Consider the following 20,824-nt stretch of genomic DNA (forward strand, 5'->3'; position numbering starts at 1 on the left):
TTAGAAAATGTGGTCCTAAATAGAGTAGAATGGAGGAAAAGTATTCATGTAGCCAACCCCAACTAGTTTAGGATTAAGCCTTAGTTGAGTTGAGTTGACTTATCACAGGTGATTTAAAGGATTATGTAACAATTGCTGTAAAGACCAAGCAATAGTTAGAAAAGCAAAAAGAATTTTGTTTCACATAATTATTAAATTGGGCAGAGCATACTATTTTATTCTTTAAAAGCACTATATACTTTTAAGAATGAGTGGAATCAGTTTGCTCACATCAATCTACAGCACTTTGAATGTTAAAGTTCAATTCTAACAAAATTTTGCAATTGCCCCATCCATTTGGGGTTAGCTTTATGGAACAAGGTTTGGCCAATGATGCTCCGGCAAGTTTGGTTTCCAGTTCTCAACTTCATATCAGCCAACTAAATTGGGGCCTAGTTCCTACAGCAACTCTAAGTGAGAGACTGGTTTGCCATGAAACCTGATAAACCAGTTGGCTGGTAGGAAGAATTGGCAATGATGTTTTTGTGACCCAAGCAGGGGCATCAAGGTGGCCTAAAAGCTAAGTCGCACTTTTGGCACTAGTCGCCACCAATAGCATAGGTCGATCTACTTTGGTAATGGAATACTGAGATGGAATTGAGCCATGTTTCTCTCATACCGGCAAGGAACAATACATGGAAAAAGTAATCAGACATGATAAATATAATTCGTATCCCAATTTTTTGACTAGTATTACCTGTCGACCAACATGAGCATCAAGTGCACTCAAAGGATCATCAAATATATATACATCTGAGTCGGAATATACTGCCCTTGCCATGGAAACTCTTTGCTTTTGCCCACCACTAATATTCACTCCCCTTTCTCCAATCTCTGTGAGATCACCTCCCTGATAACACAAGAGAAAGATGTGAAATTCAACAGTGAAAGATGTGAAATTCAACAGTCAACAAAAAACAGACATGGATTACCACTGAAGCATACATAGTAAGAGGATCACACTAGATAAATTTAAGAAGCAGATAGGTTGTTCAGGTTTTTGTATACATGGATTGCAACTTGTATACTCACTGGAAGCAAGTCAATGTCATGCTGTAATGCAGTCACTTCAATTGCCCTCTCATAGCGTAATGCTTGAAAAGGAGATCCAAACAATATGTTGTCACGTACCTATGTTGCACAGAAAAAAGTGTCAACAATAATTTTTTATCATTACTTCAATGAAGAAGACACTTAAAGACACCCGAACTCACAGTAGCATTGAAAATCCATGAAACTTGAGGTACATAGGCAATAGTTCCCCTAACATCAACAGATGTGTTTGTTTCTGGCAGTGGTGGTAATTCGCCAAGCATCGCCGATATTAGAGATGTTTTTCCTTCTCCAGTACTTCCAACAATTGCTACCAACCTACCAACAGGTATATCCAAATTGATATTTGATAATGTGGGCCTCTCTGCCTGCAATGGCTTGCTACATCACATATCGAGTAGTTTCTTGTAAAAGAAAAGATGTACATCTTAAAAGGCAGGTATTCAAGCACAGGAATGATGGATGAAAACCTGCTCATATAAAACTAGCAAGGAATTATTCTAACACACAGAATATGTATTTTTAACAACATAAAATGTTGAATCCAATCATTTTATTTTCATTTGGAATGCTTGTGAAGGATAGACTTTGCATACAAGCAGAAGAGACATACCTACAACAAATACAGAAGACTTGTATGGAGTTGAATCAATCTCATGTGTCAGCATCACAAAAGGTTCAACACTAATGCATATTAGGTGGGGAGGGAGAGGAATATTCTTTTATTATTTTATGTTTCTTCGTTTTCCTAGAAGAAATTTGTAGGAAAAAAAGGCATTGTAAGTGTTATGTGAGAAAGCTTTATCAGCCTGATAGAAATACTGAGGATTGAACCCACACCGACTAAGGGTGGGTTAGGTTCGTGCCGAAGCAAGGATCACACCGATAAAGGCTAGTCACGGATATGCATAAATACGCCCCAGATATCCTCGGAACAGCCTTTTTGTGGCCTCCCAAACTTATGTCTTTGTATTTCTTATCATATTTTCTCATCCAAATTCTATGTTTTTGCAAGGTGTTTGTATCACCTTAACCCTAGTAATGATTTTCTCTATGCTAAGGTTCGCCATTTCAATACCAGACCCCATACTAGTACCATCCTATTACAGTATCTGTGAGACCCTGGAACTGGGCCCGGTCCATTTGACCGGCCCAGTCCCAGAGTTCAGCCTCACGTGCGGCGCACGTGAGGCAGCGGGATGGAGAGATCCATCCCGAAGAAGGAGGAGCCCCTGTTTTAGGGCTTCTCCTCTTTCTCCTCTTGTGAGGCCAACCAAGAAGAGCCGCCAGACGCCCCCCTCCCGGTTTGGGTTCTTCTTCCTTGGGCTACCGGCTGAAAGAGAAGGAGAGAGCCGCTGAAGCCCCCTCCTCTTCGATTCGAGGGGTCTTCCTTTTACTCCATTGCCGCCGAAAAGAAGCCGCCGGATCTTCGCCGGGGCTGAGGTAAGGGTTTCTACCCTTCATTTCTTTGCTACACCATTTGAAAAAAAAAAAAGAAAAAGAAAGAAAGAAGAAGAGAGGGAAGAGGGGACTTACCCGTGTGCGGCCGCGAGCGTCGCCGACATCGCTGGTCCCCCGCCGCGGGCTCTTCCTCTCTTGAGCAGAGGGTCGGTTGCTGTCCTCCCGAGCCCTCTCTTCTCCACGGGACGGAGAGAGGGTCAGCCACCGCGAGTCGCAGGCACCGCCTACCGGCCTCAGGCCGCCGCCCCTTCCGAGCCTCGGCATGGGGTCACGCCTTCCCCTCCATGGTCACGAGAGAAGAGGGGAAGAGAAGAAGAAGAAAACGAAAAAAAAGGAAGGAGAGGAAGCTTCGGGAGAAAGAAAAAGGAAAGGAAAGAAAAGAGAAGAGAAGAAAAAAAAAGAAAAGAAAAAGAAAAGAAAAGAAAAGAAAGAAAGAAAAAAATAATAATAATAATAATAAAAGGAGGAGGGTGGTTTACGGGTATGAACCCGAATCCAAACCCGAACCCGGGGTGCTAGACACTTCGGCAGGGTCGGCCCTGGGAGAATGTTAAAATTTAAGTTTTATATATATTGTGATGAATTTTAAAAGAAAATATGATTTTTGGATATTAGGTTCTGCGAGGAATTTGTGAGATTAATTGGCTTTGTTGTGGATCGCGTTCAATGTAAGTAATGAACTGCCTTTTCTAGACTCTTCATTTATATAATATTATTTTTGCATCGAATAAATTGTTAATGAATTTATATGTGATTTATGAATTTTACGAGATGATGATTTGAATGAAAGATAGATGAATTGGAACAATATTTTTCGAATATATTTACTGTTCTTGCATCGTATATGCATATTTAGATCGGATTATGATATATTTATTATGTTACAAAAGAATTTTGATGTGCATCAGATTTGGAACTCTCAGCCTAACTATGTTCTGGACCCTGCCAATTGGGGGTTATGCATTGGCAATTCTGGCCACTCCGCAGGATATAAGTGCGGTATTCTGGCCCACTCCGCAGGGTATAAGTGCGGTATTCTGGCCCACTCCGCAGGGTATAAGTGCGGTTCTGTTTCTGGCCTAGCCACAGGGTATAAGTGTGGTCGTAGTTAAAAGCTGTTGAGATGAATGTGATTTGTTTTGAATCAGATTTACGATTATATATATAAATATTTGAAAGATACAGATTTCAATAAATTTGTGTTTGAAAAATGAATTGATTATGTTATTATATTGATTCATCGTAATTTGTATTTATATTTTATGTTATTATATGAATTGACTAGTTAAGGTGTTTATTACTTACTGGGCTGTCTAGCTCATTATATAATTTCTTATTGTTTTACAGATTCCGAGAACTAACCTATCGGGGTTTCAAAAATGGAAGAGCGACTAGAACTGTGGCACAAGTTATCTTAGATTAGGGTTTATTTAAATTGATGTTTTATCTTAGACTATTGTTAGAAGTGTGAGACATTGCAAAGTTTTGTTATTTAAAGAACCAAGTTTTACATGCTAGAAATTTATTGTTCCGCTGCGTATCTAAAACTGTGAGACTTTATAATTTGTGTCAGTCAACGGAATAAGATTGCATTTATTTCAGCTGAATTATTTTGGATTTATATAATTGAGATGTTTGGCTTAGATGCCTTGCATGCTGGTAGGGAGAGTTTCCTACGGGTGTGCGGCGGTTGGCGCGACCCCCAGCTCGCGATCTCGGGCCGGAGGCGTGACAGTATCGGTATGCGGTATAGTACGAGATGACGAGGCGTACCAAGTATTAGCACGGTACAAGATTGCGTACCGGTTTGATAATAATATGGTATAGTAGCATGGTACGGTACAGTACTAGCTAGTACGGCAAACCTTGCTCTATGCTAAAGTTGGGAACATGCATATTTATCACAAATAATATATCATGTGCTACTTGTATTACATAAAGAACATATATGTAATAAATTTACAATTCTAAGATTAGCATTCAACAAGCAATTAGATTACTATAGATCATAAATCTAGATAGAAGGGGCCTACAGACAATTACAACTAATGGATCGATATATGCTTAAAAAGTCTTGAAATTTTAAATATTTTATAAAAAAAGGTAAGAGTGCAAGCAAACCCATGCTCAAAATAATAAATTTTATCGAGTGCGGGTTTTTGTCGGTAAAGAGGAAGCAAATGATTCAAGTGGAGTTTCTTGTATGTATCAATAAGATAGTCCCATGCTACAGGTTGTTTCATGTCACAAACAATCATAGACACAATCTATTGGGCAGGCAGATTCACATCTAACTTCAAGTACATTTTTTGAAATTATAAAATTTCCAATATATTTATAAATAATAAAATCAAAAATTGCTATTAAAATTCCAAGAACTATAGAAAATTTTAATTGCAAACATGCTATCAAATTATTTTCTAAAGTTTTACATGTTTATTATCTCTAAAAAATATTTTTAATAAAATTAATATTTAAAATAAACAATAGCTCAAAAAACCAGTTTAGGCCTGTAGAATACACCATTACCTACATCACTTCAAAAAATCAATCTGAACAAACATCACTTGATTGGATTAACTCTGGAATATAGGTATTGGGACCACCCCAAAAACCCAAAAAAATCACGTTGGAGATCATATTCAAGCTTTAAAGCATGAATCCAAGCACTGCATCACATTTCCATGAAATTCTGATAGTTTCTTCTGTACATTCAGCAATTTTTTGTGATTTCACCCAGGATTTTTTTGAAAAATAAACAAAAAGGAGGGAATAAGCCACATACATTGGGCCTTTGATTGTTTGATCCAAAAAATCCTTGTTGCTTGATGAAAAAGACCTAGGTTTGAAGCCTCCCACCTTGCTTTCTCTCCCTCACTGTTTTTTCTAGCAAAAGAAGGGGAGAATGAAGGAGAAATAAGGCCCAAAAGGGGTCCCAAGTACTACCGCCCATCCCACCATTGAACCGACCTAGTTCGAGAGCAAACCACTCAATCCTAGAGCAGTTTGGTTGATTCGGGTATGATTTGGTTGGTTCCCCCCAACCGTAGGTTGTGAGAACCAAGATGCCCTAATTACACTTGAACCAAGCGGCTTCTGCCGAACCAAGCAGTTCTTGCATCCTTGCTTCAGAGACAGATTGTTAGATGTATTAGACAACTCGGCTAAACATAGATAATCGCGCCCTTGTTCAAATTTGATAGAGACTGCAGGGATCTCTTAAAGTTTTGAGGTATACCTACCAAATTCCATTGTAAGTTACAAAGTCTTTACTGGAGATGATTGGCTGCCCCAACATAAAGTCAAGGATGCTGCAAACAGCATGATTAATCACCCTTTCAAACATGTTGCAGAAAGAATGTCCATCATAACTACTGGATTTTTTAAAATCTTATGGCAGGATGCGCTTTGGTGCTACAAGCATAGACAAAAAGATTGTAGTTTAGTTTCTTCTAGTCATGGTTCTTAATAAATGTAAGGTGATTCTTCTAGTTCTCATTGTTCCTAAATTTGAATTAGAAGATCTCCAACTGATGTAGTAGGAAGAGAAGGAATTTCTCCGTTCAACCTGCTCAAATCAAATCTCACACCAAACAAAAAAGTGAACAAAATGAATTTTATATGAAAATTAAAAGTAGGAATTCTACTTTACTATCTTCAAATCAATATACAAATCTACAGTACATGGCCTCTATTTATACTAGTAAGATCTGAATTCCCTACCATGGTTCACGATTACTCTCCTTGGAGAAAAGATTGAATTTCCTAAAAATAAAAATATACAAAATTGGCGAAATTTTCTACAAAGGTAAATCTCGACTCCTATATCAAATTTGACTATGCATGGTCAAATTCTTCACAAAATCAGGAGATATGCCCCAATCAGCTTTGACTAAAAATAGTTTTGGTTAAACAGCCTTGAATCGAGGTCATTTCAAACCCAACGAGCTTCGAATGCTTGCCATGTTGTAGATCTTAAGAAGGTATCCAATTTTATTAAGAAAAAGAAAAGATTGCCAAAAATGGATACAATATGTGAAAGTCATTCTCTATAGAAATTATCCTATATGACGAAACCTTGATATGGCTCCCAAACCCTGTCCAAGCCTACCCCCCTACCCAAAGTGGCCAAGATGGCATAGAGTGAGTCTAGTGATCCTCCTGGATCACCTAGGAGGTAAGACCTCACATATGAACATATGGGTACATCAATGCACAAAATTCATTCTTGTAAAAGGTAGGGCCTAACAGGCTGTAACAATATAAATCTGGTAACCACAATGCAACATAACAAGTTCAACTGTCACCTTAAGAATAATTTGGATAGTTTACAATCCTATTGGCAGATTGCTCTGACAATGGAAAACATAATGCCCAAAAGAGGATCCAATCATTTTCAAATTCACCCTCACAACTAGTAGGGAAATATATGGTCTGCACTCTGCACATTTAAATGATCAAGCAATTTTCGATAACAAGAGTGACCTCTAATGTAGAAGTTAGGAGTTCAAGGTGTACTGTTCATTAAAGTCAGGTCATATGCAGTTCATAGGTCAGAGTAATTTGGGGAAAAGAAAAGCTTAAAGGTCAAATTTAGTGAAGAAATAAGCAAGAACCATGCATAAGTGGTATGTTCGATGAATACTAATTAGAAAATTTAGGAAATAAATAGATGATGTTATAGAGTTGTTAAACCTGAGATAACACTAAGAGTTTGTTTTGATGATTGAGCTGAAGATCCTACTAGATTCATAGACTGGCCAGTACAACTAGCAAAATCATAGAATTACAGGCTAGGCTAGGCCTATATTCATAAGTACCCAGGAGCAGCTTTAAAAGAGGGCCGGCCCAAATCCCATAGAGAGAGAAAAAGACCTCAATAAAAGCTATTCCCAGGTACTCATGAATCTAGGCCTGTAATCCTCTGATTTACTAATTGTACTGGCCCAATCCACAAGCCCACTAGGATTTTCAGCCTAATCATCCAAACAGGCCCTAAAGGGTAAATGCAATAAGGAAGATGAAAATAAGTAGGGAACTTTAGTAACTCTAAAGCAGAATGCAAAGATGAAAAAAACATACAGAATGGTGAAACATAGACAACTAACAGATTGGCATATTTCATAACAGGTTTATATACATACATGTGGCAGTATGACTTTGTTTATGCTGATTTATACAAGCACAATTAAATTTTCAGCCTACTAGTAAATATGAAAGATGAGTAAATATTTTGTGTTACACCAGATATATGAGCATGATTACGCATATAAAAAATACACCAAATAAGTTACCACAGAGGCACCATACAGAAAATTGAGTATAACTGCACACAAATGTATTAGGTATGATCATTTTAAATATTAGCAGGACCATGAATCGCCCATTACGCCTGTACTACTGTCGATGAACATGAAAATCATCAATTTGTTAACAAGGTCATGACATGCTTTTCAAGGACTAATACCAAGAAAAACCCATCACCAGAGAGAGAGAGAGAGAGAGAGAGAACTGGCTAAAAAGAATAAAAGTTAAAATATGGAAATAAACCTTTGACTCCCAAGAAAAATATCCGTTCCTAATTGAGATAGCTGGAAGCTCTGGGTTGATAGGTGGATTTGGCAACAGTATTCTCTCTTCAGATAGGAACAGCTCCTCCAGACGCTTCAATGATACATTAGCACTCACAACCTGCCAAAGATGAACAGACAAATAATGCACAGTTACAGTACTACATGATTGCTGGAATAACTGCTAGTGCATTATGAATCAAAAGTTAGATTTCCAACAATTCATAAACTACCAGTGAAGGTCAATAAGAATCAGGAAATAGGAGAAGAAATAGTTAGCCTCAAAAAGAGGTATCATTTTCTTAATTCACATGTATTATGATAAACTTCGTGCAGTAAAATTGTTTTTTCTTTTATTGAGGAAAAGAGATGTTTGACCACCCAAAAGTTACTGAAAATTTGAGAAATTTAGGAGTCAGAGATTGTCTCCAAGAATGTACATAGAATAAGCAAAGAAAAAAGTAGTTAAAAGGGAAATAGGAAAAAAAAGTGGGAGAACAGATCAAGGTTAACAGGTAAAGGGTGATAGATGAGAAGCCGTCATTTGGTAGGTAGAATTGCAGCACCATTTTATGTGGATAAGCAGCTAGTCCAGTTGATGAAGATGTTGTGCATCTTCTCCACAGCAGTCAGTGAATCAACTCTCTTATGGATAAAAAACCTTTGATTGATTCAAATCAGAGGTGCCAACAAATTGCGCATGCCTGGGAGTCTTTTTAATTTGTGGTCAATCTTGAAGAAAGAAAAAAATTATAATATTTATTATGCCTTATGAAGTAGTCGAAACTTGTTTTGCTTTCTTTTCGTCAGAAGAAAGTTCTAAAAAGATTGTCAAATGAGAGTGTGGATGCTTCAGTTTTTGGAAATTCTTTGATGATATGTCACATGGACACCCCAGTTCTTTGGAAATTTTGGAGTGTTAACACTTTTGGATACTTGGACACAAGACAAAAGACACTCCAAAATGTTGTCTTGCTTACATTAGTCAGAAGTGTCAGCTCTTGGCATCATTTTTGGAGCATCCCATCAAAAAATATCTTATTGCAATTGATGGCACTTGAATTTTTAATCATATTACTAGTAAACAGTATTAGTTTAAAGCAATATTCACTGTTTTGGTACCGGACCCCGTACTGGTGCCATACTAGCACTACGGTACAGTACAGCAACTTTAAAGTATCTAGACTATTTTAGTGACAGAAAATTTCTTAAACAAAAGTGTTATTAACTAGTAAGCTTATGCCAATGTTCAACATATTTAGGATATTTTCATATTAGTTGTATTGCATGAAAGTGTCCTCATGTTCAGACTTTTGGGGGTTAAGGTCATAGACACTCTAGACACCTGGCATCGGTGCCATGCTTCTATATAACACTGCCATTTTATCATGTTGTAGTTCCTCAAGTGGTGATGATAGATAATAAAAAGGCCACTCCACAGCATGTATTAACTGAGAACAAATTCACATTAAGGAAAGCATTGAAGATTCTAAAGACATGTTGTTGGGAAAAGGTAGAAATAGTACCATCCAAATGTTACTACTATTACAAAATAACCACATAATTATTCACTTTTTAACTAGAATAATTGTTGATTCTTTATATTACGGATAAAAAGAATTGCATTTACAGCATTTGAAGAAGCCAATTGCTTATTTGTGCATCCCATTAATATCATGATAAAAAGATTCAAATGGACTCATGCCTATGGACCTATTGACTGAATTATTATATGCAAACTGTGCGACAGGAAGAACTGAGTCCCAATTACGAGGATTTTCGCCCACAAGGCACCGTAAGAGATTACCAAGATTTATGTCACGCCCCCGGCCCGAGGTCGCGAGCCGGGGGTCCGCGCCAACCGCCGCACACCCGTAGGAAACTCTCCCCACGAGCATGCAAGGCATCTTAACCAAACATCTCAATTATATATATATATATATATATCTAAAATAATTCAACTGAAATAAATGCAATCTTACTTCATTGATTGACCCAAATTATATAGTCTCACAGTTCTAAATACGCAGCGGAACAATAAAGATAAAACATCAATTAAAATAAAGCCTAATCTAAGATAACTTGTGCTTCAGTTCTTCTAGTCGCTCTCCCATTTTAAATCCCCGATAGGTTAGTTCTTCTTCTCCGGCGGCAAAGGAAGTAGCGGAAGACCACCCGAACCGAAGAGGAGCGGGGCTTCAGCGGCTCTCTCTCTCTCCCTCTCTCTCGGCCGGCAGCGGCTCCTCTTCCAATCCCTTCAATGAGAGGAGAAGCCCTAAAAAAGAACAGGGGAGCCGACTTCTTCGGGATGGCTCCCCCCCTCTCACACGCCCTCACGTGCGCCGCACGTGAGGTCGAAATCCTTGGGCTGGGCCGGTCTATGGACCGGGCCCAGTTTCAGGGTCTCACATCCTTCCCCCCTTAAAAAAAAATTTCGTCCACGAAATTTTCATACATGCAGGTTCAAGAGTAGAGAATATTTCTTTCAAATCAAGTCATAACACTCTTCAAATCAAAGTCGTCTTGTCTGACCAATGTCATAACAATTCCATTCACCACACTTCCTCTGCACACTCTGATTTAAACCTCAACATAGCCGTGTCAAGTCTAGATTTTTTTTTTTTCTAGAATTACTTGCTTGTTGGTACATTCATTATTATGTCTTAATCCGTGTGAACACTTTTGAAATTTAAAAGTTTATATTCTTCTTTTGACAATAAATCAAAAAAAATGTTATGTAACTATTTAATCTTTTCTAGCAGCATAATGAGTTGTCTAACAAAGAGTAGTGGGCATGGCAAGACAATAAATAGAAATAAATATTGGGACTAGATTAATACCTGTCGTCAACACATCAGAAGCCTGTGCATCTTGTTGTGTAAGTGCAAATACTCTTCCTTGAGTCTTTGGCCCCTGGCTTCCTTTCATTACCTGAGTAGGTCTATTCTCGTTTCTTTGTGGGCAGTCTGAAATTTTATGACCTATCTTACCACATCTAAAACAGGCACCGGTGTTCCAATGGCAATCCTTGTCAGCATGAGCCTTACCGCATCTGGAACATTTATTGCTATTCATCTGCTTAGAGTTGTCACTCGTGGATTTCTTGTTCGAACTTTCGGCGTTTTCATTGCTCTGCCCCTGAAATTCATTTGACATGTTCCTCTTCTTTTGATTTCTTTCCCTTTCCAACCGTTCATCATTAACTTCCCTTTCAATTATCAAAGACTTATTTACCACAGCTGCATAGGTAGTCAATTCATAAGGTACCACTTGTTTTCTAATTTCAGTCTTTAGTCCCATCTCAAATTTATGCGCTCGATCTAGCTCATCCTCGACTAACTTTGGAACAAATTTAGCTAGCTCGGTAAATTTAGCTTCGTATTCTGCAACGGTCATACTCCTTTGCTTTAGATGAATAAACTCCTGCTCATGGTCTGCCGTACCGGTCGGTACGGGCCGGTACCGGCCGGTACATACCGGTACCGGACCCTACCGGTACGGTACAGCTACATATTTCGGTATCGAACCGTACCGGCCCGTAACGACGCGTACCGGCCCGTACCGACCGGTACCGACCCAAACCGACTCGGTACCGGCCCATACCGAACCGGTACCGGCCCGAACCGACCAGTCCATACCGGCTCCAATTTTTTTTGGTTTTTAGCCCCATCGGTACAGTACTGGTTCAGCTCGGTTTGGTTCGGCACCGTACCGGTACCGATGCCCACCGGTACGTCGGTACAGTCGGTACCGCATACCTTGCTCCTGCTCTTTCTGCGTCCTTACACTCCGAGGAAAATACTTATCATTAAATGCTCCTCGAAATCTTTCCCAAGTGAGTGGCTCCCTATCATGCTCATATTTATGTTCCAACATCCGCCACCAGTTGAATGCCTCACCTTGCATCATGTATGATGCAAACAAAATCTTTTCATCATCCTGGCATCTCAAGACAGCAAATGCTTTTTCCATCTCTGTAAGCCAATTGTCTGCTTCCAACAGTTCTATAGTCCCCTTGAAAGCTGGAGGAGCCAGCCTCTTAAATTCAGCTATACTGCTACGCTGTTCACACTGTTCCCCTCGTCCTTGCTGTGGTTATGTCTGGGGCAACTGCGCTTGTTGTTGGAACAACCGCTGTTGCACCCGCTGTTGCATCTGCATAAGGCCCACTATGGTCTGCATAACCTGGCCTAGGCCCGGTTCTTGTTCTATCACTAGCAGAATTGACGACTCTCTCCTGCTGAAGGGTGTTACCAACTTGTTGGGGTGTGCTGTCATTTTGCGGGTTGGGTGCCTTATTAGTAGCTCTGCGAGTAGTCTTTCTCGTCCGACGTGGAGGCATCCTAACCTATGTCTATCATATAGCAGCATGCCAATAATAAGCTTACCAGTTCATTACAAGTACATAGAATGGTTGTTACAATCATCATAAACTAACGTCCCAATGTCCCTAGTGTCTACCCACCTACACTCATGTCATGTCAGATTTTCTTATCTCATAATTTATCCAATTATGCTCTAATACCATAAAAGTTGTCACGCCCCCGGCCCGAGATCGCGAGCCGGGGGTCCGCGCCAACCACCGCACACCCGTAAGAAACTCTCCCCACGAGCATGCAAGGCATCTTAACCAAACATCTCAATTATATATATATATATCTAAAATAATTCAACTGAAATAAATGCAATCTTACTTCATTGACTGACCCAAATTATATAGTCTCACCATTCTAAATACGCAGCGGAACAATAAAGATAAAACATCAATTTAAATAAAGCCTAATCTAAGATAACTTGTGCTTCAGTTCTTCTAGTCGCTCTCCTATTTTAAATCCCCGATATGTTAGTTCTCAGAATCTGTAAAATAATAAGAAATTGTATAATGAGCTAGACAGCCCAGTAAGTAATAAACACCTTAACTAGTCAATTCATATAATAACAAAAAATATAAATACAAATTACGATGAATCAACATAATAACATAATCAATTTCTTTTCAAGCACAAATTCATTAAAATTCGTATTTTTCAAATATTTATATACATAATCATAAATCTGATTCGAAACAAATCATATTCATCTCATCAGCCTTTAGCTACGACCACACTTATACCCTGTGGCTAGGCCAGAAATAGAACCGCACTTATACCCTGCGGAGTGGGCCAGAATACCGCACTTATATCCTGCGGAGTGGGCCAGAATCAGAACCGCACTTATACCCTGCGGAGTGGGCCAGAATACCGCACTTATACCCTGCGGAGTGGGCCAGAATACCACACTTATACCCTGTGGTGGGACCAGAATTGCCAATGCATAACCCCCTATTGGCAGGGTCCAGAACATAGCCAGGCTGAGAGTTCTAAATCTAATGCACATCAAAATTCTTTTTGTAACATAATAGATATATCATAGTCCGATCTAAATATGCATACACGATGCAAGAATAGTAAATATATCCAAAAAATATTATTCCAGTTCACATATCCATTTTTCATTCAAATTATCATCTCGTAAAATTCATAAATCACATATAAATTCATTAACAATTTATTCGATGCAAAAATAATATTATATAAATGAAGAGTCTAGAAAAGGCAGTTCATTACTTATATTGAATGCGATCCACAACAATCCAATTAATCTCACAAATTCCCTGCAGAACCTAATATCCAAAAATCATATTTTCTTTTAAAATTAATCACAATATATATAAAACTTAAATTTTAACATTCTTCTAGGGCCGACCCTGCAGAAGTGTCTAGCGCCCCGGGTTCGGGTTCGGGTTCGGTTTCGGGTTCATACCCGTAAACCACCCTCTCCCTTTATTTATTTACTTATTTTTTTCTTTTCTTTTTCTTGCTTTTCTTTTCTTTCCTTCCCTTCCCTTTTCTTTTTCTTTTCTTTTCTTTCCTTCCCTTCCCTTTTCTTTTTCTTTTCTCCTTCTCCCGAAGCTTCCCCTGACTTCTTTTCTTCCTTCCCCCCTTTCTTTCTTCTTTCTCTTTCTTTCTCCTCCTCTTCTCCCGACTTCTTCTCCTTCCCCCCCTTTCTCTCTTCTTCTTTCTTCTCCCACGAAGGGAGGTCGGCGAGCTCGGGAGACGTCCGCCGGCTCTCTCCTTCTTCCCATGGAGGAGAAAGAGAGCTCAAGAGAGGAAGAGCCCGCGGCGGGGACCCGCAGCATCGGCGGTGCTCGCGGCCGCACACGGGTAAGTCCCCTCTTCCCTCTCTTCTTCTTTCTTTCTTTCTTTCTTTCTTTTTTAAATGGTTTAACAGAGAAATGAAATTAGGAACCTTACCTCAGCCTCGGCGAAGATCCGGCAGCTTTCTTCTTCTCCGGCGGCAAAGGAAGTAGCGGAAGACCACCCGAACCGAAGAGGAGCGGGGCTTCAGCGGCTCTCTCTCTCTCCCTCTCTCTCGGCCGGCAGCGCTCCTCTTCCAATCCCTTCAATGAGAGGAGAAGCCCTAAAAAAGAACAGGGGAGCCGGCTTCTTCGGGATGGCTCCCCCACTCTCACACGCCCTCACGTGCGCCACACGTGAGGTCGAAATCCTTGGGCTGGGCCGGTCTATGGACCGGGCCCAGTTTCAGGGTCTCACAATTTATGTTGACTACTTCTGTTTGACCGTCAGTATGTGGATGATAAGCAGTGAAAAATTTAAGTTTCGTACCAACTGAGTGCCACAAAGTTTTGCAGAAGTAACTCATGAAACGGACATCCCGGTCAAACACGATGGTTTTAGGAAGGCCATAGAGCTTGACAATCTCATCGAAGAAGAGTTTGGCCACTTTAGAGGCCTCCGAGGTTTTGAAACAAGGAATAAAGTGGGCCATTTTGGAAAAACGATCCACGACGACAAGAATGGAATCATGTTTTCTAACGGTACGGGGAAAACCAAGCACAGAGTCTAAACTAATTTCATGCCAAGGACGATCGGGTACCGGTAAAGGGGTATATAGGCTGGTGTTCTATTTTCGGTGTTTAGCCAATTAGCAAGTTCGACATTGGGCAATGATTTTAAGAACATCCTGTTTGAGGCTAGGCCAGAAGAATTGATGTTCCACCTCTTCGATGGTCTTATCCCGTGCTAAGTGCCCGAAAAGACCATCGACATGTACTTTCCACACCAAGAAATCTCTTACTAATGCCCGTGGGATACAGAGCTTAGCCACCTTAAACAAATAACCATCTTGAAGGTGAAATCCATCGAGCGAGGATCTTCGCCCATTAGCGAGGGCATTGTAGACTTCCCCAAAATCAGGGCAAGAAAAGAAGTCCTCGATGAGTTTGTCGAAGCCCGTAACATGCATAGACATGGTTGAGTGTATGGTTACTCGACGGCTCAGTGCATCAGCAGCAGTGTTAGAGGCACCTAATGTGTGTTTGAGGACAAAAGTGTATTCTTGGAGGAACGCAACCCATTTGGCATGCCTAGAGTTCAATTTCTTTTGGGAATAGCGAAGAGCTTCATGATCAAAGTAAAGGACGAATTCATTGGGCAACAGATAATGGTGCCAATACCGAAGAGCCTGGACGACGACATAGAATTTCTTGTCATAAGTAGAATATTTCTGCTTAGCCTTGTTTAACTTCTCATTAAAGTAAGCTACGGGATGGCGTTCTTGGCTGAGCACCCCACCTATACCCAGGCCAGATGCATCACACTCCACTTCAAAAGCCTTACTAAAGTCGGGCAGGCGCATAGCTGGCGCCTCCGTCATCATCTTCTTGACATCATGAAACGCTTTAGCAGCAGCGCTGGTCCAATGGAAATCGCCCCTTTTGAGGCAATCAGTAATAGGGGACATAAGCGTGTTAAACCCCACAATGAAGCGATAGTAGAAAATGGCCAGCCCATGAAAACTGCGAACCGCACTGAAGGTGTTGGGCTCGGGCCATTCGGCTATCGCAGTGACCTTATCAGGGTCGGCAGACAAGCCCTCCGATGAGACAATGTAATCCAAGAAGTTGACATGAGAAGTGAAGAATGAACACTTCTTAAGGTTAGCATACAGTTCCGCATCTCATAGGGCGGTGCATACTTGTCGCAAATGAACGAAGTGTTGCTCTCTTGATTGGTTGTACATGAGGATGTCATCAAAGTACATGCCATGAAAGGTCGCAGTACTTGTGTCATCACCCACTAAAAGTACTAGGAGCATTCGAGAGGCCAAAAAGCATAACCAACCATTCATACAGGCCATCTTTTGTTTTAAAAATCGTTTTCCACTCATCACCTGGGCGGATTCGAATTTGATGATAGCCACTCTTTAAATCAATTTTGGAGAAGATCGTGGCGCCTGCCATCATATCCAACATATCATCAAGGCGAGGGATAGAAAAACGGTATTTAAACATGATTCGGTTGATGGTTCGATTGTCGACACATCCTCCATGTGCCATCTTTCTTGGGAGTGAGGGCAGGTACGGCACAAGAACTTAAGCTTTCACGAATAAACCCTTTTTGTATTAGCTCGTCAATTTGCATTTGCAGTTCAGCATGCTTAGAAGGATTCATTCGATAGTGGGGTAGATTAGGCAGAGTAGCTCCCGGAACCAAATCAATAGCATGTTGTATGTCACGCAAGGGCGGTAGATGATCCAGGAGGTCCTCAGAAAAAACTTCCGGAAACTCCTGAAGGATAGAATGGCTTTCAGATAGGAACTCGCTCGGCGTACTCGGATGGTTTTCTAGGGCAAGTACAACAAACACCGTGGAATCACGCAAGACTTCCTTTTCAAATTCGGCAGGGCTCAGGATATGGAGTAACTTGCTCATTGGCTCAGTTTTCTTACCCTTGTCAAGTGTCTTGGGCCTTAAGGAATTAAGTTCAATCCCCATGCCCTCAAATATAAAAGAACAAGAATTAGAACGACCATAGATGGCGACATCAAGGTCGAACAACCAAGGTCTGCCCAGTATTAGGGATTACGTCACACCAGATAATGTCTGTATAAGAAAGAATTTGAATTGGTACGAGACACCTTTTTTTGATTTGGATAGAAGACGTATCTACCCAGGAGACCTTGTAAGGTCGGGTCTGAGGAGCAGGAGTCAAGCCCAAACGGAAAACAATGTTTGAAGATATTGCGTTAATACAACTTCCACTATCAAGGATAACCTTACAGTCCTTGTCCCCGCACGTGAGATAAGTGTGGAAGATCGAAGTGCGTCTCCAGTCATCAGGTACTGTAGGTTGGGCAAGAGCACACCGTCCTATATGCAAAGCGGACTAAGCAGAGTCAGTCACAACTGGTGGAGTCGTGCGGATACAACCTAAATTGTCAGGTCGTTCTTCCTGGTCATCATCGACGTTGTGGATGTCATCCAGATTTGGTTCATAGATTTGTTCTTCCACTTCGCCAGAGTTACCCTCTTGGTCTTGTGCCTTAATCACAAGAGATGTATTCGCACATTGTGATGCGACATGTCCAAAACCCTAGCATTTAAAACATTGAATTCGAAAACTCGACTTGAATGGCGTGTTGTATGTCACGCAAGGGCGGTAGATGATCCGGAAGGTCCTCAGAAAAAACTTCCGGAAACTCCTGAAGGATAGAATGGCCTTCAGATAGGAACTCGCTCGGCGTACTTGGATGGTTTTCTAGGGCAAGTACGACAAACACCGTGGAATCGCGCAAGACTTCCTTTTCAAATTCGGCAGGGCTCAGGATATGGAGTAACTTGCTCATTGGCTCAGTTTTCTTCTCACCCTTGTCAAGCGTCATGGGCCTCAAGGGATTAAGTTTAATCCTCGTGCCCTCAAATATAAAAGAACAAGAATTAGAACGACCATGGATGGTGATATCAAGGTCGAACAGCCAAGGTCTGCCCAGTATTAGGTGACCCACATCCATCAGGATTACATCACACCAGATAGTGTTTGTATAAGAAAGAATTTGAATTGGTACGAGACACCTTTCTTTGATTTGGATAGAAGACGTATCTACTTAGGAGACCTTGTAAGGTCGGGTCTGAGGAACGGGAATCAAGCCCAAACGGAAAACAATGTTTGAAGATATTGCGTTAATACAACTTCCGCTATCAATGATAACCTTACAATCCTTGTTCCCGCACTTGAGATAAGTGTGGAAGATCGAAGTGCGTCTCCAGTCATCAGGTATTGTAGGTTGGGCAAGAGCACACCGTACTATATGCATAGCGGACTAAGCAGAGTCAGTCACAACTGGCGGAGTCATGATGCGGATACAACCTGAATTGTCGGGTCATTCTTCCTGATCATCGACATCGTGGATGTCGTCCAGATTTGGTTCATAGATTTGTTCTTCCACTTCGCCGGAGTTACCATCTTGGTCTTGTGCCTCAATGACAAGAGATATATTCGCACATTGTGATGCGACATGTCCAAAACCCTGGCACTTAAAACATTGAATTCGAGAACTCGACTTGGGGGCTTCACCAAGAATGCCCTTGCCCTTAGTGTCCCGGCTAGGGGTAGGGGTGGAGAAAACAGGTTTAGAAGGCGTGGATCCCAGCGAAGGTCGGGATCCAGAAGGGAGAGCACTGAAGGGTGGCCCCCGAGGGTCAAAACGTCGAGCAAATGTAGACCTGGTTACCTGCTCATAATTCTGGACGAATGTGTAGGCCTAGTCGAGGGTGGATATTTCTCGAAAGACGAGTTCCTTCCTAAGCTCATCATTAAGACCTCGTCGAAACTGGCTCAGGACCATACGTTCACTTTCTGCCACATTACATCGCATCATAAATTCGTCAAACTGGGCGATGTAATCACTAGCGGACCGATTACCTTGTCGCAAAGTATTCCATCAGTCGAGAAGATTATCTTGGTAGCTTAAGGGTAGATATTTCTCCTTCAGTTTCTCTTTCATCTCTACCCAATCGGTTATTGCAGGCTAATGTCTTCTAGCTAGCGATTGTTCGGTGCTTTGCCAAAAAAGTTTAGCTCGATCAATGAGCTTCATCCTGGCAAACCAGACCTTCTTGTCTTCAGATAAATTATACCACTCAAAGAAGTCCATTTCATGCAATCAATCTGAAAAAACCTTTAGGTCTAAGTGACCATCAAAGGTGAGAGCCTCAACCCGAATGTCTTTCATCACATCATCATCATGGTCATGAGGGTGTCTAGGATCCACGATATAGCGATGACCTCAGTCAGCATTAGGAAAAGTGCCTGATCCTCTAGGGCAAGGGCAGGCATGGTGACGGCCGAATAAAGGTATATTGTCAAAATTGACCTGCCGAACAGAGCCGTGGGCAAGGTATGCTGAACCGGTACTCATCGATACATCGGTACAGTCGGTCTGGCGAACCTTGGCCATGGGGTTCTAGGGTTTCATCAAAGTCTAGACCTGAAAAGTGGGTTTCGCTATCATCTTTGGCTTCAATGAGTCGCTGTAGGGAGGACTCAACCGACTCGAGTCGGGCATCGGTTTGGGTAGACTTAGTGGTTAAGTCTTTGACTGCTTTCAGGAGGGCTTCGATGCGGACATCCATGGTAGACTAGGTGTCGGAATGTGGGATGACAACCACTCCGAAGGTGCATATGATGACTGAATGTAATTACTTGCTAGCCTAGCAAAGGAGGACAATAATGACGTAAGGTTGTCCTAATGCAAGCAAGGACGATCAAAATGCAATGTGTATGCTCAATATAACACAAGACTACGCCCTAGTAGATAAGTATGTCAAACTGGGAACCAGTAGGTGATGCAAGCCAACAAGCAGCTGTAGTCTAGTACAGATATCCAGTGGGTTGCCGGGTATCACGGAGCCTTGTAGGTCTCCCAGCAAAGGTTTAGCTCTACAATTAATAATAAAGAGGGCTACAAAGAGGCTTTCGGTGTGTATTGTGTGGTGGGTGAAAACATGTGTTTCAAATGTTCAGGGTGTAGCACCAAGCACAAAACAACTAGTATATGCCAAATTAAATTAAGCAAACTAAATTTTCAGGAGAGAACAAACCCGATCTAGCGGAGGGCGACGACCCAAGTGTAGCAAGTCGGCTCACGCAAATCTGGTTGCATCGCAAGAGAGAGGAAGGGGCTGCATAGGCCTGTAGGATCTGCCTGCCGGGCCATGGTCCAAAGAGAGAAGGAAGGCAGGTTGAAGTGGGCTCTGCAGGGGATTTGCAAGCCAGCGGGCTTGGGCCCATGAGGAGCAAATCAGGATGGGCCCAGTGCGTAGGGACTGAAAAGCGAGCAGGGTACGATGCGGGTTCGGCCTGGTGAGGTGAGCGGCCCGTGATAGAGAATGAAGGGTATGGTGAAGGGATTGGAGTTTTGTGAGAGGAGATCGGGGTGTGAGGTGGTGGGTGCAGATGGTGGGCGACGGTGGGAAGGCGACGGTGGGGAAAAAGAGAGAGGTTGGTGGTGAAGGCGGCAGTGGGGAGGGCGACGAGCAGCGGAGCTCGGAGGGAAGGCGGAGCGGAGGCGGTGGAGAAGCGGCGCGATACAGGCGGATGCGAAGGAGAACAGGAAGTGGCGAGCGGCTGGGCGGCGCGGTGGTGGTGCGGCAGAGCCGTCTGAGCGGCTGCGCGTCAGAGGCAGCGGAATAGCGGAAACCCTAGCTCTAGAGTTTCTTCTTCGTCGGGAACAGAGGTAAGCAATTTTTTTCTTTTTTTTCTTCTCTTTCTTTTTTTTGGGGACAGCACATGCAGGTCACATGCTTCCTCCTGTGTTTTTTCACGCTCAACACGTGCGGGAGTCACGTGCAGGTCACGTG

General features: G+C 41.7%; 1 protein-coding gene across 4 annotated transcripts in view; it reads right to left on the minus strand.

The window, feature by feature from the left end:
• Positions 1–637: 637 nt before the first annotated feature.
• LOC103723484 (ABC transporter C family member 2) overlaps positions 638–20,824 on the minus strand; it is a 39,444-nt gene continuing 19,257 nt past the window's right edge. For 3 of the 4 annotated variants that reach the window (XM_039122260.1, XM_039122262.1, XM_039122261.1), the window contains exons 17-20: positions 8,104–8,244; positions 1,254–1,460; positions 1,072–1,170; positions 638–889 (exon numbers count right to left, since the gene is read on the minus strand). In XM_039122260.1, the coding sequence (XP_038978188.1) occupies positions 653–889; positions 1,072–1,170; positions 1,254–1,460; positions 8,104–8,244 (684 nt within the window). In that variant the 3' untranslated portion in view covers positions 638–652. Of the gene's footprint in view, positions 890–1,071; positions 1,171–1,253; positions 1,461–8,103; positions 8,245–12,965; positions 12,981–20,824 lie in introns of those variants that run through there. The other variant, XM_039122264.1, reaches the window with a different exon arrangement.

This window comes from Phoenix dactylifera, unplaced genomic scaffold (assembly GCF_009389715.1).
Source record: "Phoenix dactylifera cultivar Barhee BC4 unplaced genomic scaffold, palm_55x_up_171113_PBpolish2nd_filt_p 001423F, whole genome shotgun sequence".
Taxonomy (NCBI): domain Eukaryota; kingdom Viridiplantae; phylum Streptophyta; class Magnoliopsida; order Arecales; family Arecaceae; genus Phoenix; species Phoenix dactylifera.